The following is a 17,798-nucleotide window of genomic DNA, read 5'->3' on the forward strand; positions in this document are numbered from 1 at the left end:
TTACATCAAGTTTCATTTGTTTCTTCAATATGTATTTTATTTATTTGTTAATTTCAAACAGAAACATTTACAGTAGCTTCAACTTGAAATAAGGAACTTGAAAAGAGTAAAGACTAGGAACATGAGTACTACTAAAGATGCCACAAAGAAAAAAAAAATTCCTTTAAATATAATATTTAATCTATTTGTACAAGCTCCACCATATTTTTCATTTAACACTATACAGTAATTTGTTATTCTTCCAATAGACAGACTAGGGCTCATGCAGTTTAGTTACTTAATTTGCCAGGATACAAAAGAAACGAGCTGATGTGTGCATCACATGACTTCCTTTTACTCCAATTTAATGTCATTTCTCCATTACTGGCAATTTTAATGTGATTCAATTGTTAACTGTCTAAAAATTCCCAACAGTGGCCAAACTGAAACCAAATTTAGAAAAAAAAATTGCCAAACTTGTCGCCAAGTTGGCGACCAAAAGACTGGAGATATATCGCCAAGTGTCCACCAAATTATAACACCACTCGAGTTTACATCGAAATTAACAATGATCCCCCCCCCCCGGCAAAAGGGTAAAAGACTCCTTTAAAAACACCCTAATGCAACCAAAAAGGGAGGTGCACAACTAGACCCCACTAGGAGTCTACGCACCAAATTTCAACTTTCTAGGATTTACCGTTCTTGAGTTATGCAACATACATACGCACATACATACATACATACGTACAGACAGACGTCACGAGAAAATTACAATTTTTTATATGCTTGTAGATTTCCTGAAAAATAAAGGGGTACACGTAAAAATGAAATTTATGATAAGCTACAATCGTCCAATTAATCAGGAGTGCCCGTCTTGGGGGAGGGGAGGGAGCGCAGATAGAGCCTTTGAAATATTTAAGGGAGGTGTTTTAAGAGGCATTTTTTTTTCTGGGGGTGGTATGCACCCTTGCTCTTGGGGTGGGGAGGGGGAGGATGGGCACCCTTGCTGCTGTCCTTTTAGGATATAAAACAGGAAGTTATGCTCACCATAAGAAGTATTCAAGTACTAAACAAGTATAAATTAGTAAACTAAAAATCATACTATCTTCCAACTGGAAACTGAAGCATAAATACTGATCTGCATTTTCTGAACCTCTATCATCTTAAAAACAATGCAGACTTTTGCAGTGGATTTCAATGTATTCCGTGTATGCTTTTAAAGTTTATCAAAGCTTATCAACTGGAAGAGAGCTTAAGCAATGCACACACGCAACTTACAGTTCTAGAAATATTTGTTAAAAAGAACAATCAATTCAGAAGCAAAATGTAAAAAAAAACAACAAATTTATTTTAAATTTAATACATATGCCAAATTTCAAAAGAAAATTTTACAATTTATTATTATTTTTTTAAATACACAGTACAGAGTTTTAACTTTTCATGTCAGCAACATAAAACATGACATCAGATTCAAAAAAAAAAAAAAAAAAGAAAAAGAAAAAAAAAAAGAAAAAAAAATTAGGAAAAAATACAGAGTGCAGCAAAATAATCAAATAGTACTCTAAAATGTTTGTTTAAAATCATAAATTTCAGTTGAAAGTAATAGTTGCCAACTATAAGAAATCTATTGTGTTATGAATGTGGTACAAGTAACTAGTGTAATCGGAGGGGAACACGGGGGGTTTGTCATTCTCTGAAACATTTTGTTTATTGCTGTAAAAATAATAAACTTCATTTAAATGGGTATTAAACCACCTGTAAACAAAGTGTCTGTCTCTTAAATTAAAGCTGGCCCTATTGCTATGGCATCCATAACTCTTTTCTTCAAATGACACAAAAACTCTTTTTTGCAAACTGTGTATTACTTTCCCAATGACCAGGGTTGGCAACCCGGGTTTTTTAAAAAAAGCTCATGGACCCAGGGTTTTTTTTAAAATAAAACCCCCCCAAAAACCCAACCAAATTAGGTTTTTTAAAAAGAAATGTGTTTTTTTTTTTTTCTCATTTTTTAAGGAAAATGTAGGGTATTTGTAGCATATTGTAGTGTAAGTATATGAACAAAGTGCAAAAATTGTCTTGGGGTAAAAAAAGCTGGAAAACTAGTTAAAATTCAGGGTTTTCTGAAAAAAAGTATAAAAGGCGACAAAACCCAAAAATGGTGAAGTTTCAGATTTTTTAGTTTTCATGATTACCAACAGTTAAGGCAAAGTTACTTCTTGAGTGATAAAATCTATTGTTCATTTTTAATTACTACATTTTATTTTTCATTTTACTTTATTGTATTTCATTTTGTTATGCAAAACTACAGTGGAACCTCAAGTAGTTTAAATCCCTATTTACTGAATTCCAGCTTAAGCAAGACATTTCTTTGAATTTTATATTGCCTGTTTTTCCATTTCTGCGTACAGAGAAAGAAATATTAAACTTTTTCATAAGATAATGAAAATACAATTCATCCAAATTCTGTTTTCTGTCCGACCGTTTGTAAAACCTGTTAATTTCTAAAAAAAATACCTTGTTTATTCAAGATTTGCGACATGTTGGGTTGCAGAAAATAATTCACATGAAAGCCTTTTAGCTAGAGTAGTTTCCTCTGTACAATCTACAAATATTGAGAAAATCAGACGTGACAGGACTTAGTCAAGATAATTTGAGTTATTTATTAATCACTTAAAGAAAAAAGATAAATATATATTTTTTAAATCTTTGAAGTATTTTTTTAATGCCCTTAAGAGTTAAGAAATACTGTTAAAGTTCAAAATTCATTTTTTATGTCCATTGTCTGTAGTGAAGAACAAATAAAAAAGAAGTTTAAATTGTGAAAGTATTTAATTAATTTTTTAAAAAACTTCTCAGAAAATTTTAAAAAACCCAAAAGTAGGCTAAATAATGGGTTTTTTGTCGAAAAAACCCATTGGGTTCAACCCAGTTGGGTCTAATCCAGCCAACCCTGCAATGCAGCATATATAGCATTACTTTATCTCGCCACAAAATATACAGCAGCAGCAAATGGAAAATTTTTCTCATTGTATGAATTATTTCACGAATGCTTGTTGAAGGCTCCAGGGAGAAAACATTCTAAAATAGAATAATATTACTTGAAAAAATTTTACATGCCATATTTGGGTTTTAAAATAAAAGGAGAAGCAGGGATGTTTGAAAAAGCAATTTTATACTTCCAGTGTTAGTAACTGGGAAACGTTTCTAAATGTACAATTTTTCTACATGTTCTTTTCTTAACAAGTGCAAAAACAAAAGTTTGTTTGCATATTAAGGCACAATTGTTGCAAAAGAAAATCAAATGGAATACATACACAATATTTCAAGTGTATAGTATGCTAATAAACTTAATAAAAATTTATAATTCTTTCCCCTTCTTTCATTTTATTTGCAGATAAATGTAATCAAAATTTAGAAAAAGAGTACAAAATACCGACATGTGTTCATTTCACATAAAATTTGAAATCTAGATATGCTTTTTCAAAAAGCTTTTATAAAATGTAATACATTATTTCCCATTAAAAATAATTCTGGTTATATGAAGAATTTTTCTAAAGCATTGCACTACTTAAAATATATATATAATATAGATAAAATGATAGCAATGTGAAGTTTAATAAAAACAGCCATAATAATCCATCCACACATATTTTTGTTGCACAGTACTGATGTTTCATTTTATGTATTCTTTATTTACTCAATGTCACTGCTGATAAACATCCCCCCCCCCCACCTTCTATTCAACAATCACCCTTCAAAATATCTACAACTTTAAGACATAAAATGTACATTTGAAACATTCAGAACACCACCATTCATTGGAAATTATCTCAGAAAAGTGTTACTTAATTATTTCAAAACTGTACATCAGGGTTCGTACTCAATATCGGAAATAAAATGCAGGAGTTTTGAAGGAGTAAAATGAGATTTTGAAGAAGTACAAACGGGCTGTCATTAAATGATGTCACACTTTTTTCAACATATTTGCCCCCTCCCCCCTTTATCACTAAGTGTAACACTTCACCTAACTCCTCCTCTTGTCACCCCATGTCATATTTTTATAAACATATTGTTACAATAACTGAGTGATGTCACTATTTGTCACGCTCTCTATTCCTTGTATCACAATGTCATGAACCCGTCTCTCCCTCAAGGCATGACTACATGTAGAATGATCATCTACATGTAGAATGTAGATGATCCTTTTTAAAATATCATAACTGCAATTTACTAAAAAAAATGTTTTTCTAACACAATCACTTAATATAGTAGCATTAGCATTTACTTATGTGTTTTTAAATATTTGAATAGTAAATAGACAGCCTGACTTCTGCTATTAAGAGTGTGGTGAAGGGAAAAACAATCATTCTAAAACTTGAAAAAAATAGTTATTAGATATCTAATAAAATTTTCACCTTCAACTTTTATCAATTTGTAAATCACATCTTTATAAAAAGAAAAAGTAAATAAACATACGAAATTGCTACATTAAAATCGCCCTTGTGACAAATTCAGTTGTTGATTAAATTATTTTAAGCTACTGCCATAGAGGAAGATTATGTAGACTTGAACTAAAAAAGAAGGAGTTTTGAAGAAGTTAAAACCAAAATGAAGGAGTTTGAAGGGCCCTTCAAAATTTTTTCTAAAATGAAGGAGTATTGGAGGAGTTTTGAAGGAGCGTACGAACCCTGTACATGCAAATCCAAATGATAAAAAATATCCTAAGGCCACTTTTTATTAGCTACAGAAATTCCATTGCTAAGTATGCTACGAACAGAAATACCAACAGTACTTAAATCAAAGTTAGAATTTAAAAAAAAAAAAAAAAATGCAATGAAAGAAAAATTGAAAGAATTATTTTTGTCCATGAAATGATCAAAATTCAAAGCATGTTTTTCAAATTCTAACTCAAGTATAAAATTGTACTCACTAGAGTTTTTGATAATTCTAAAAAATATAAAAGTTGGCAACTATGTTGACATTGCTGACACATAAAATTTACACTCAACGCTGAATATCTAAATAGTTTTGGTGAAAAATATCAGTTACCAAAATTATTGGGGGAAAAAAAAGACAAGACATAATTTAATTTTACTAATTGTTTGGCAAATCATACAAAGAAATAAAATTGAAGCAAAAAATAAAACAATATTGTAATTCTACAAACATATAAATAAATAAAAAGTCAAAAAATGAAAAAAAAAAAAAAAAAAAAATCTGTTTACAGAAAGCTAACCAAAAATAGTGACATTTTATTCAGAGAAGCATCAAAAATAAACCAAAACTTTTTCAAATCAAATATAAACAACGATATAATTAAGATGAGAGATTTAAAACCAAAATTTTTATCATTACAAATTGCATACACATAACTTTTAAAAAACAACATTATCCTAAGTATTCATTTTTTAGGAAGACCAGAATATTTTTCAGAGCTTGATTTTTTAATTTCTTCTTTTTCATGCTTTAGATACTATTGCCAGCTTCTACATTTACACTAATTTTTATTGCATAGATAACAATAAATTAAACTATTTCTTTACAAGTTTGCATAGCAATTACCACCAACATAAAACAGCAATAAAAATAATTCAAATATTACAAAAAGTACGAACTACAGAAAAATGTTTTTAAAAGTAAATGCAAAAAAAAAAAAAAAAAAATAATAATAATAATAATAAAATAAAATAATAATAATAATAGCATAATTTGTTTTAAAAAATAAACACTACCTAAGAAATTAATATTTTACAGTGAATTGGCGAAAATTTATATAGCTGCAATAATTATCAAATTTACCAATTTGCAAACACACTCGGGAGCCTGCACAGGGGGAGAAAGGACATCCCAGGCCCGAGCCTGAAGGGAGCTCCAAGACTTTTAAAATTAGGGGCAATATATGGAGAGACACAGGGGTAAACAATATGCAGGGGGGGGGGCAAAAGTCATTTGTGACTTGCCCAAAAATTTCTGTGCACGCCCCTGAATATACTTCAGGGATAGAAGTTAAATAAGTTCTCAAGAGGGAAAACTTTTAAATAGAAAGGGGATGTGTCCCAAATTTAAAATAAGTAAAAAGGATTGAGAACAGCACTTCCTAATTTAAAAAAAAGTTTGATTTCAACTAATTGTGCTCAAAAATAGAAAATATTTAAAAATTTGCTAAAGAGTTGTGGTGTTTAGTAAAGGAATAAAATTCGCCAAATTTTGTACCTTAGTTTTATGCTTAATTTAAGTTAAGAATAATTTATTTTTCATTATTAGGTAATGAGTTGCAGTTTTCTGTTAAATATGATCAGAAAACACAAATTAAATAAAATAGCAAAATTATTTCAACTTCCCAGATTTAACTCATTTACTAATTTGGTTATTATTTTATCTTGTTTTGTCTCACTCCATTTAGAATTTTTAAAAAAGGGAGGAAATCCGTCAAAAGGCTGAAAACTCCCACCCATGACATACAAGAAAGTTTACAACTATACATATTAAAAACATAAAACCCACTTTACACTTCAAGGCATAATATGTATATTTGAAACTTTCAGAACATTTAAAAACTAAATGAGATAAAATAATGTAAAACGAGTATTTAATTATATGCCTTTTTTTCACACTAGTGTTTTGATTTGAAAATTTTAAGACACATTGCTGAGCATAGGCAATACATGCACATCATCTCTAGATTTTCATAAATTCAACACAAATGCTTTTTGTAGTGGCTACTATTAAACACAACAATCAATGACAAATTATAATTAAGATAGACTTCTTAAATATAGCACATTATTTTGTTTCTTCAAAAAGCACACAGCAGCTTCATTTCGAGTTTTACAATAACTCTAAAGGTATTATGGAGGATGGAAAGGAACCAAAATGAATAATAACTCACAAACCAAAATGTTACTTCATGCTGCAGTGAAATTTTGATATCGTAGAACAATACACAGAAAATTTCGGACTTTAAGAATAGAAACTTAAAAGTAGAAATGATAATTAAAAAACAGTAGTTTGGACTGATGTTTGAAAAGTAATAACCCTTAATATCTTTTACTATCCATTTAAAGCTTTACTAAATAAATTCTGATGAGCAAACATGATTGTTTTGTACTAAAAAGGTTTAATATATAATATACATCACAGATAAAAAATATATTTTTATGTGTAAATATTCATCTTACAAATCACAATGTATTAAAAATACTTATGAGCATTGATAATTTATGTGAACATAAAAGTCAATTGAAAGAAAAAACTCGGCAGCATACAAAAATGTTTCAACTGGAATAACGCAACCGAAAAACACTACAATAAACTAGTAAAAAAACACCCACAGCTTACAAACTCATTCTTGTTATAAATGTCAAAAAATCAACAAATTTTGACAATAAGAGAGCATCCAATCATTAACAAATTTTAGCAAATAGAAATTTGTCGTCGCTTATATGATATCATGAAATGCTTTCATTTTGACTATGAAACTGAATGTCAAAAGAAGTCAAAAGTACAAACTATTTCTAACAAGTTATATACAAATAACTTATGACATAATACACTGGAAGGGAATCTTCAAAACAGATCTTAAAATTAATTAAATTATTTATTTAGAAAATATGCCAATAATTAATGACACATCATAGTAAAAGTTAACAAAAATTCCACAATTGTACTAAAGTATGAAAGTAAGATTTTTGACAATGATATAAGTGCATAGCTAAGCAATTACGATGGACCTTCAATTAATCAGTGTCCATTTAACCAGATCTCTGCTTAAACCAGCAGTGATTAGCTATGAGACAAAAAGCAAAAAACAAGAAAAAACTAAAAATAATATCATTAAATATTCTAATCGTGAAAAAAAGGGGTAAATACTTTACTAATGAATTAAATGGTTTTTTAAAAAATATATTATAAGGTTGTCAATGTTGTGGTTCACAATGATTCCAATATTGATGGTAATGAAATGCTGCATCACTAAAATAATATTACCTATTAAAAAATTTAGAAGGTGAATTGAAGACATTTTTACATTTTCAGTGCAAGTTAATAAACATAATTCTTAAGTTTTCCATTGCCAAATTAAGGCATTTTTAAATGGCACAGGCCTAAAATCTTTGGAATCGAAGCAACATTTACTAAGGAGATGCTAACTAAAAGTAAGCCTGATCCAACTGTAATGATGTTGTACAAGAAAAAAAAAAAAAAAACTTTTTTCCTTTTGGCTACCATGCAAAATAAAGTAAGAAAAAAGTCAAAAAAAAAAAAAAAAAAAAAAAGCACAAATGTGCTTTTTTTTTTGACGTTTTTTCTTGCTTTACTGTTCAGCACAAAGGTATTTATTTATCTTACCATGCAAAATGTTAAAGAAGTGAACCCATAATAGTTTCACATACTAATCAAATACGACATGCAAAGTTATAAAATATACACATTGCTTTATCATTTGTCTTCTACACGTAATAAATCAATCATTTACAACTAAATTTCAATTTTGCACACATGTCACTTCATTTTTTCAGTAAAAATACTTTTTATTGGCTAAAATACATCATTTCTGACTAGTTTGGAGCATTGAATTTTCCTACATAAACAACAGTATAAAATAATTTTAATTAGCACATGTGCCAATCTTTCAAAAGCTAATGAGCAATAACAACAACAGAAGTATTACCAAAGTAAATGACAAGAATCATTTTGAGGGGGTGGGGGGAAAATATATTCACTGGACCTTAAAATGGTTTCAGAAATTTAATTCAACACATGAATAACATTAAGAGCATTCATCTGTCTAAGCTAACACATTTCAAGACTTCAGCAAGCAAATAATATTATAGTATTCATTGAAAAGGAAAGTTTTATTTAAAATGCATATAGCATGCCAAAAAGAGATAAAAAAAACAAACAAACAGAAAAGTTTTCACTTTTAAAGTTTTGAAAGAATTCAAACTGCAAAAAAATACTCCTAAAGGAAATACATAAACTCTGCAATTAATGTGTTTTGCAATCGCAAAGAATTCTGATTCAAATCACATTAATAAAGGAAACAAAATTAAATAATGATAATAATACTCTAAATGAAATCAAACGAAATGTATTTCTACCACATTCTGTTTGCACAACTCTAAGAGTATCACAAAAATATTATTTTCCCCATAAGCAATATGAGATGAAGAAGGTTTTTTTTTTTTTTAAATTAACTAATTATTATTATTATTATTTATTTATTATTGTTGTTAATTATTTTTTGTAAAAGGTAGAGGAACTACTGTATTAAAAGATTTTTAACAAATACATTTCACATAATTTTTTAAATGCTACATGTATTAAATTAAAAAAAAAAAAAAGGTTTTCACTTATATTACTCATATTAAAGAAAAGTTGCAAAAGTTTGCTTACACAAAAAATGATTTTTATTAATATCTTGTCACAGCTTTTACCTCCAAAATTACAAAATATTCGTTACATAGCAACTCAAGTTAACATCCTTGTAAATGAGTAATAATTAGGAACTATATATTAATCAAATGAAGTGGGGTACATCTAAAATTACACAGGACTCGATTACTTTAGTGATTTTTAATAATTAACTAGAAAGTCGCTCGTCATGGTATGATGGGAGAAAATTTGCTTCTACATTTGAATGCATCAATTGCCTGTTTGGGGATATTTTGGTAGTTTAAGTTCTAACCCTAACTCCAGTAGATAGCGGTCATTGTTGACCATTTTTACGTTTCTTCATTCTCCTAAAATGAGTCTTACCAGTAAAACAGTTAAGTCACAGGGATCGAGTTCAGCCTTGCCAGAATTAAGTCTTTTCCTGCATGTTAAACATTACCAAATCATATTATCAAAATATCATGCCGTGGCGCGAGTTTCATTGTGAAGCAAGCGGGTTACTTGATCATCATCTATTATTTATATGACAATTATAAAATTCTACTTTTTAACAAGTATGTGTAAAATGCAATTTAAAAAAAACTTCAGGGCACTATTTAGATTGATTCAAAAAAAAAAAAGTTTAAAAACTCAAACTTAAAGGATGGGGGGGGGGGAGCAATAATAAATTAGCAGTCTGTTGAATGTGTGTCTGTGTTTTCAAACCACCAAATTTTACTACCAAACCTTTTTTCAATGGCTCTTTTGCTTGTGTACAAAACATTGTTAAAAAATACAAGCATCTTCTTTTTTATGTGATAATTTTTCTTTCTCATTTCTTCTAAGAAAGCTAAATACCAATAAACATTTTATTTGTATACAGAATATTTCCAAAGATGCTGCCAACAGTCAAACAATTAATAAGTGATTTTTTGTTGGTTATCTTAATTGCAACATCTTTGCAATGAACAGATGCAAGCAACTGGATTCTCTTTTTCTTAAATTTTTTTTTCAAATATCATGCCATGAAGTATAATTGCAGGAATACATTGCATATCATTATACTTCTGAAACTACTTAAATGAAAAAACAGAAAGAAAAAGGTTTTATAATTGAACAAAAAGAAAAAGAAAGACATAAAGAAAAGTATTATATTCAATTACTTTAGTTTTCTACTACAGTGAAACCTATGTAAGTTGACCACTTGCGGTGCACTACTTTAGTGGTCAACTTATAGAGGCTCAATTATATGATATAGATCTAATTCTGTGCCTGAAAATAGTAGTCAACTTAGACAGGTGGTCAACTTTACAGGTTTTACTGTATTCTAAAAAATACCGAAAAAATAAGAAACAAAAACTAAGAACTGTAAACTTACAACATTTTGACTACTATTAGTTTAAAAGATAGTTACTCACTATTCCTTACACTAGTATTTAATGTATTTTAATTTTCACTAAATTCTCCTTGCACGCCTAGTTCAATGTTCCGACATTTGTTTCATGAAATATATTTTAAGGAAAAAAATATGTGTTGTATGAAATATATTTTATAATATTGTTAAACCTTTTCATGTTTTACATATTGTGATTACTAGTTTTACTAACTTTAGTAGTTACACAGAGAACAAGTTTATACATATTTAGGGACAAAAATTCTTTCAATGATTCGCATTTAAATCAGTAGGATTTTTACTTTATTCTCAATTAAAACAACTCACTAAGTTCAACCACTGTTCAACAATCCCCTATTTGTCTAGTGGGGGAAAAAACTTTCTCCTTGTTTATAGTTCTTCATTGTTGGGCAATATGACTGAGATAAAACATTTCTTTTTATAGAAGGATCTTTTTTTTTTTGGTCTTCAAATTCAACTGTTTGAGCGATGTGTCGGGATTAAATCTGAAATTAGCAGACTAGACAGAATTCAAGAAATGGAGATTTTTAAGAACTTTTATTTGAGTAAAACACAGAAAAAAAAATTGCTAAATTTATACTGGAAATGAATGGGAATCGAAAATTTTTGACACAGTGAGGTGTTTGGTCAAGATCAGCAGATTCAACTGTATTAAAATTATTAATTTTAATATGCTTACAAAAATTTACATCATACGCAAAGTAGTTTTGCAGGATTTAATTTTTTTTTTTATTGAAGTGATAAAAAGAACAATATAAAAGCAAGAAAAATATAACCCATGAGGATATACATTGAATTTACTTTTATGATCAGAAATAGTCACAATAAGCACTATTCAAGATTGCAAATCATGCTTTAAAAATATTAAATGTAAAGTGTATATCACAAGATATATATATAATTGTAAGCAACATTTCAAAGATAATACCTATTTAAAGAATGTATCACAAAATATCTTTTAAGCTGCTTTTGTGGGGAAAAAATCTCCATCTCTCTCTCTCTCTCTCTATATATATATATATATATATATATGTATTCTAATTATTGTTTAGAATCATGAAACAGGTTAGCAGCAGGGTAGGCTCATTTAGCAGTATTACATTGGTAGAAAATATTAAAAGAACTTGTTTTTGTGTGCTCAAAAATTATCCCAATAAACATCAGTTGATTATAATCTTAATTTAAGGAAACATGAAAATATTAAAACTACTTCAGATTTAAAAAATAATATAGAATTCTTTTGACGGAAAATTATTATTATTATTTTTGTAGTTCCTATAAAACAGATTGGAAATGAGTTATTCTAATGAAAGATTAAAACAAATAAAATTTGAGAAACTGACCCATGATTAAAATAAACTTTTAAAAAAATCATTTTTTTTAGATGTAAAAACAAATGAGAGAACAGGGATGAGTTGGTTCAGGTAAAATTATAATTTCTAATACTCTGTAAACTGACAACACAAACGAAATGAGTTTCTTATTTTCATTTCATGCTTTACGAAGTTGTAAAATTTTGTTCAGAAAAACTGAATCTAAATAGTAGAAAAGTAACGGATAAGTTTATGGATCATTTAAAATCAAAATAAACCCAAGAAATATAAACTTTTTGCTTAAAAGCAACTTAGCTGCACTGTAGGTTTAAAAGTATAGATTAAAATAATGTTCAATTAGAATACAACAACATTGCGAAATAAACTGATGTACAGAGGGGGGGGGGGGATTGTAAAAAATTAGTCTACTAGTTTGGTTTTCAAAAAAACTACTTTTTAAAAAAACAATAATATGCACAAAACATAATTTCTAAACATACAAATAAATTGGGGAGGGGAAAGCCACTGAAAGCTTTTATGCTTAAAGTGAGAACCTTTTCCAACAATTATTTAATATACATATATTATAGCAACAGTTGCACTTGAAAAAAATAAATGAAGTTTTTGAAACATGTTTTCGTTTGTGCATATGTAAATGAAAAGCATTATTAAACTCAAACTTATGTTGAATGTTTCAATGATATTCAACAAAAAACAGACTGAAATTTTTTTTTCTAACGAATACATTATAATATTTTTTAGTTCATTTCTTCATATTATGATCAATACTGTGTTTTTGAAATTTTTGCATTAACAACGAATTTTAAATTGGAAGATCTAAAATTCAAAAATATTACCTATTCTTTAATGAAGCATGAAAGTGGGGAATGCCAGAAAAAGTCGAGTTTCCGCAAATGTAGTCACAGAAAGTGGAGAATTTCATGAAAAAAAATTCACAGAATAAAATTAAAGAAATCAATTTTGAAATTTTTTTACAAGTTTAATCTAAGCCATATTTGAGTGAAATCAGTTATCACAACACACATTTTTAGCTTTTATTTGTCAAAAACTTTTTATGATCAATAGACAGGGAAATCATTTTCTAGGGGAAATAATTTCTTTACCTTTCATCAAAATATTATTGCAGTTAGTAGCACAAATGTCAAAACATATAGTCCAGGAAAACACGTATGGAAAATCACACAATGGGCGAAAGTCCTTCCAAGGGTAAGAAATTTAAACCAACTCTAATTATTTCCATCTTTTGAAAGGGAAAAAAACTTAAGCTAATGCTAAAAACTTGAAGAATGTAGAATTTTTAAAGCCATAAAGCCCTTTTTCTTTTGCAAGAACTCAACAGTGCAAAATACTAAATTTATTTTGCATTACTTATTTTTCTAATAAAGTGTACAATATTGTTAAAACTAAAATGATTGTACAATATAAAATTTAAATTTTAAATTATTACAGAACAATCATTCTCACAAAAGAATACTTTTGTGTATCATAAAACCATCACTTCCAAATAAAGGATGGGAAAATAACATGGTAGGACATAAAATTCTGTAACAATGTACATTATTAAAAGATTAAATTAATTCCAATCAAGTTTATAAAACTTTAAAAAGTAATTCGGGCAACACATTTAAAACCATGCACTCGAAATACATCTCAATGTATATCACACAGTAACCGTTGAAAAATAACAGTTACAAAGAAAAAACATGACTATGCAAATTAAGAGTTGAAATTAAAAAAAAAAAAAACATTTACTATGCAAAAATTAAAATTTTTATGCAGTGGAATAAATGCACTTTGTCAGTAAAATTTAAATGGACAGTTTGTGAGACATACATACTCTGATGAATGAGTAAGCTATTGTACATATTTGAAAGGAACAGAATTTGCTTTCTCAAAACTAACAACGATAAGAAATACGTAACGTGTTCAATACTACATATTTCCATCATTTTTAAAGAAAGAAATGCTATTAACGTGCAAAAATTTGCGAAAAAAAGATAAATGCGAGATAACAACCATTAATTAATGCAAAATAATCCAATTTGCATTTAACATAATTTAAGATGATTCAATAAAAAGAAAAAAAAATCAAATGAAAAACATTCTAATATATACATCTATATTTTTTTTAGAAAAAAATAAACAAAAAGATATTCAGATAAAAGTGAAATCCTTCAATTCAGAGAAAATACATGAAAAAAAAAATCAACAAGTAAAAAATATTCTTTAGGAACAAATTATTTTCACAGGCATCTTTTCACTTCTCATGTACAACAGATCACAATTGACGCAGAGCTCCTTGATTTTGTCAGCTAGTGTTTAGAAAATTCAATTGACTCTTTAACCTCTGAACATAACATTCATGTATTTGCACGACAAAATCTTCATCATTCTAAAAATAAAAAATAGAGATAAGAATAAAAGCAAGAGAATCTTACAGTTTCCCTTTAAATGAAGATAATATAGCAGCTCATTAATCAACAAAGATTGGGAATGAAATAGAAAAATATTTTTCACATAGATTTTATATTTAACAATTTAGGGGCCTTTTACCTAGACAGCAAAACACACACACACACACACACACACACAAATGAATAAATAAATAAATAAATAAAAATGAAAAAAAAAAAAAGAATTTTTAATTTCCACCATTTAAAGGTCTCTAAAAAATTACATTGCATGATGTTTATTTAAAATTTGTACAACAATTTGGAATGATTACTTTTAAATGTTATTAACCCTCTTACTCAGCATCCCTGTAGTTCCAATATGAAAAAAGAAAAATGATTTGCACACCCATGATTTTCATAGGTTTTTGAAATTACTACCCATGAAACTCAAATTTAAATAATTGATACAAAAAAAAAAAAAAAAAAAAAAAAGCAAAAAGATTTAAAAAAAAAAAAAAAAGTTTTTATTTTCAGTTAAAAAAGCTTAATAAGTGAGCAATTTGACACATGACATAGATATAGTCAGATCTCCAGTTTCTTTTGCACATTATGTAATATCATGGTGTCAATGGTTCATAATGCTGTGAACAAAAAAACTTTGGAAGTTATTGTAGAATTCATCTCTACTGTTTTTTTTAAACCTTTTTTAAACTCCAGTAAAAACATGTAAAATCTTGAGCTAAACTACTATTTTAGAGCAGGAAAACTTGCCAAGTTCGAATACAAAAATAAATAAATTAATAAATGAAGTTAAACAAGTGCATCTTAGTTTGGTATTTTTTCTAAAAATAATTAAATACCAGTGAACTGATAAAAAATAAAATTTGAGCTAAAATATAAATAAATTATCAAGATAAAAAATAAAACAAGTTGATTTAAGGTAGCATACATTAAAATAACTTTCAAATAAGTGAAATATTTACAGGATGCAAAAGGATTGAATTCTCTAACAACAGTAAATTTTCATCTAAGCAAGCGCTAAATGTTTAAATGTTAACCTCAAAAAAAAAAGTTTTTACTAATACAAATCGATTATGCATTTACTGATAACACCTACAGTAGCGCTCCAATTATCCAAACTCAGACAATCTGAATCGTTGATTATCCAAATCACTTGTGGAATTTCAGAAAAAAACAAGAAGTTCCGTCTAGAACTAGACGAGCCTACTTTCCCGTATACCCATACTACTTTCTAGTACCTGATCAATATTCTCAAAAATAGCTAAAATCGCAAATTTTTTCAAACATATTTTTTTAAATATTTTAAGCTGATTTCTAGGAATAAAATATTCCTTACTTTTCTTCAAAAAAAACGAACGAATAAAATAGCAGCACCTTTTAAACAAAGCAGCTAATACACTTCTTTCCGTTAAAAAATTTTTTTAACAGCTTTCAAAACGAAAAAATAATAATAAGTTCATTAAAATAAATACATCATATAAAAAAAATCGTTTCTTTTTCCCCTGTTGCCGAAAATAATTTTTTAAACGAATTAATGCACTTACCAAAAAAAAAAAAAAAACAATAAAATGTCAACTTAAAGAAATAATTTTCATTGTCAAAAAAAAAAAAATCGTCTGCGCATATTTTTCGAGTTTATTCACCGAAAACTAAATACCTAAATTAAAACTTTAGATTGAAAATAAAAACAAATCATATCAACAATAATTATTTCAGTTAAAACCACAGCAGCGGAGTCGGAGTCAGAGTCAATCTCATTTTGGGATAAAAGAGTCGGAGTCGAATATCCAAGAATCGGAGTCAGTCATTTGTCCTCCGTGTATAAATGTTTGCCAAAGCTACGAAGTCAGAGTCGAAGTCGGGGAGTCGGAGTCCGATTAATTGTTGGGAACAGGAGTCAGAGTCGGTGTCAGGTCCCCCTAAATTCTCGGAGTCGGAGTCGGGAGTAGGTCGTCAAGAGCTATTTCCAACAAAGTTTGTTTGAAGTAAATCCGCCTTCAAGTACGGAATCTACATTGACTTTCAGTTTCCCCGTAGGCGCTAATGTTAAGGGATTTGAACTGTTCAAAATTGAACGGAAAATTGTTCAAATCAAAAAGATATCTTATATACAAGTTTTTTATCAAAAGCTTTTTCCTACAAAGTTTGTTTGAAGCAAATTCGCCTCACAGTTCGGAATTGCTTTGAATTTCCCCGTAGGCGCTAATGTTAAGTTTTTTTGACCTGTTCAAAATTGAACAAAAAATAGTTCAAATCAAAAAGTGAAATATGGGAATGAGGTGTCCTCGCCGAGATCTTTCGAACAAAAAAAAGTTTGTTCGAATCGGACTATTCATTCAAAAGTTATTAGGGGGGGACAGACAGACAGACCGACAGACATTTTTCCCCATCTCAATACCCTACTTTCCAATTTTTAATTTTTCAATATTTATTTAATTATTTTATTTATTTTTGACTTTTTTTTTGTTTTTCACGATATTTTTAAGATGCATTAAGCCTTCTTTCATGCTTTTTTCTTCTTTTTCTGACTTTTACTGGGAAAGTAGGCTAAAAACGAGCTGATGTGTGTATTACATGACTTCCTTTTACTCCAAATTTTATGTCATTTCCCAATTACTGGCAATTTTAATGTGATTCAATAGTTGACTCTCTAAATATCACCAACAGTGGCCGAATTAGTCACCAAGTTGGCGACAAACCTTGGCAACCAAAAGACTGGCAATATATCGCCAAGTGTCTGCCAAATTATAACACCACTTGAGTTTACATTGAAATTAATGATTTCCCCCCAAAAAGGAGCAAAAGACCCCTTTAGAAACACCCGAATGCAACCAAAAGGGGAGGTGCACAACTAGATCCCACTAGGAGCCTACGTACCAAATTTCAACTTTCTAGGACTTACCGTTCTTGAGTTATGTGACATACATATGCAAACACATATGTACATACAGATGTCACGAGAAAATTAATTATGATTAACCCAGGAATCGTCAGTATGGATATTTTGTGCGTCTATACGTTTTTAGGCACTTATCCACGTGTGGTCGAGTCTAAAATTATTTATTCATTCGCGTATAAGTAAAATGAAAATTAATGTTGATTTTTGAGTGAAATTTTTTTTTTCGAATACAATACATCCTTTCTTGTAAAAGGAAGTAAAAAATGATTAAAACGTTAACATTCTGAGTCAGGTACGAAGATTTCATTTTGGCCTCAGCTGTCCCTATCCCTAATATAGAGGAAGATGAGACATGTTACAAAAATACTATAGCAAAAAAAAAAAAA

The 17,798-nt window shown here is 28.5% G+C and overlaps 1 protein-coding gene across 1 annotated transcript in view; it reads right to left on the minus strand.

Annotated features, from left to right (window-relative positions):
* Positions 1 to 12,812: 12,812 nt before the first annotated feature.
* The window catches only part of LOC129217392 (mRNA-decapping enzyme 1A-like), a 28,201-nt gene continuing 23,215 nt past the window's right edge, over positions 12,813 to 17,798 (minus strand). Inside the window, exon 9 of the mRNA XM_054851689.1 lies at positions 12,813 to 14,491. Coding sequence (XP_054707664.1) covers positions 14,408 to 14,491 — 84 coding nt within the window. The 3' untranslated portion in view covers positions 12,813 to 14,407. The remainder of the gene's footprint in view (positions 14,492 to 17,798) is intronic.

This window comes from Uloborus diversus, chromosome 2 (genome assembly GCF_026930045.1).
Source record: "Uloborus diversus isolate 005 chromosome 2, Udiv.v.3.1, whole genome shotgun sequence".
Taxonomy (NCBI): domain Eukaryota; kingdom Metazoa; phylum Arthropoda; class Arachnida; order Araneae; family Uloboridae; genus Uloborus; species Uloborus diversus.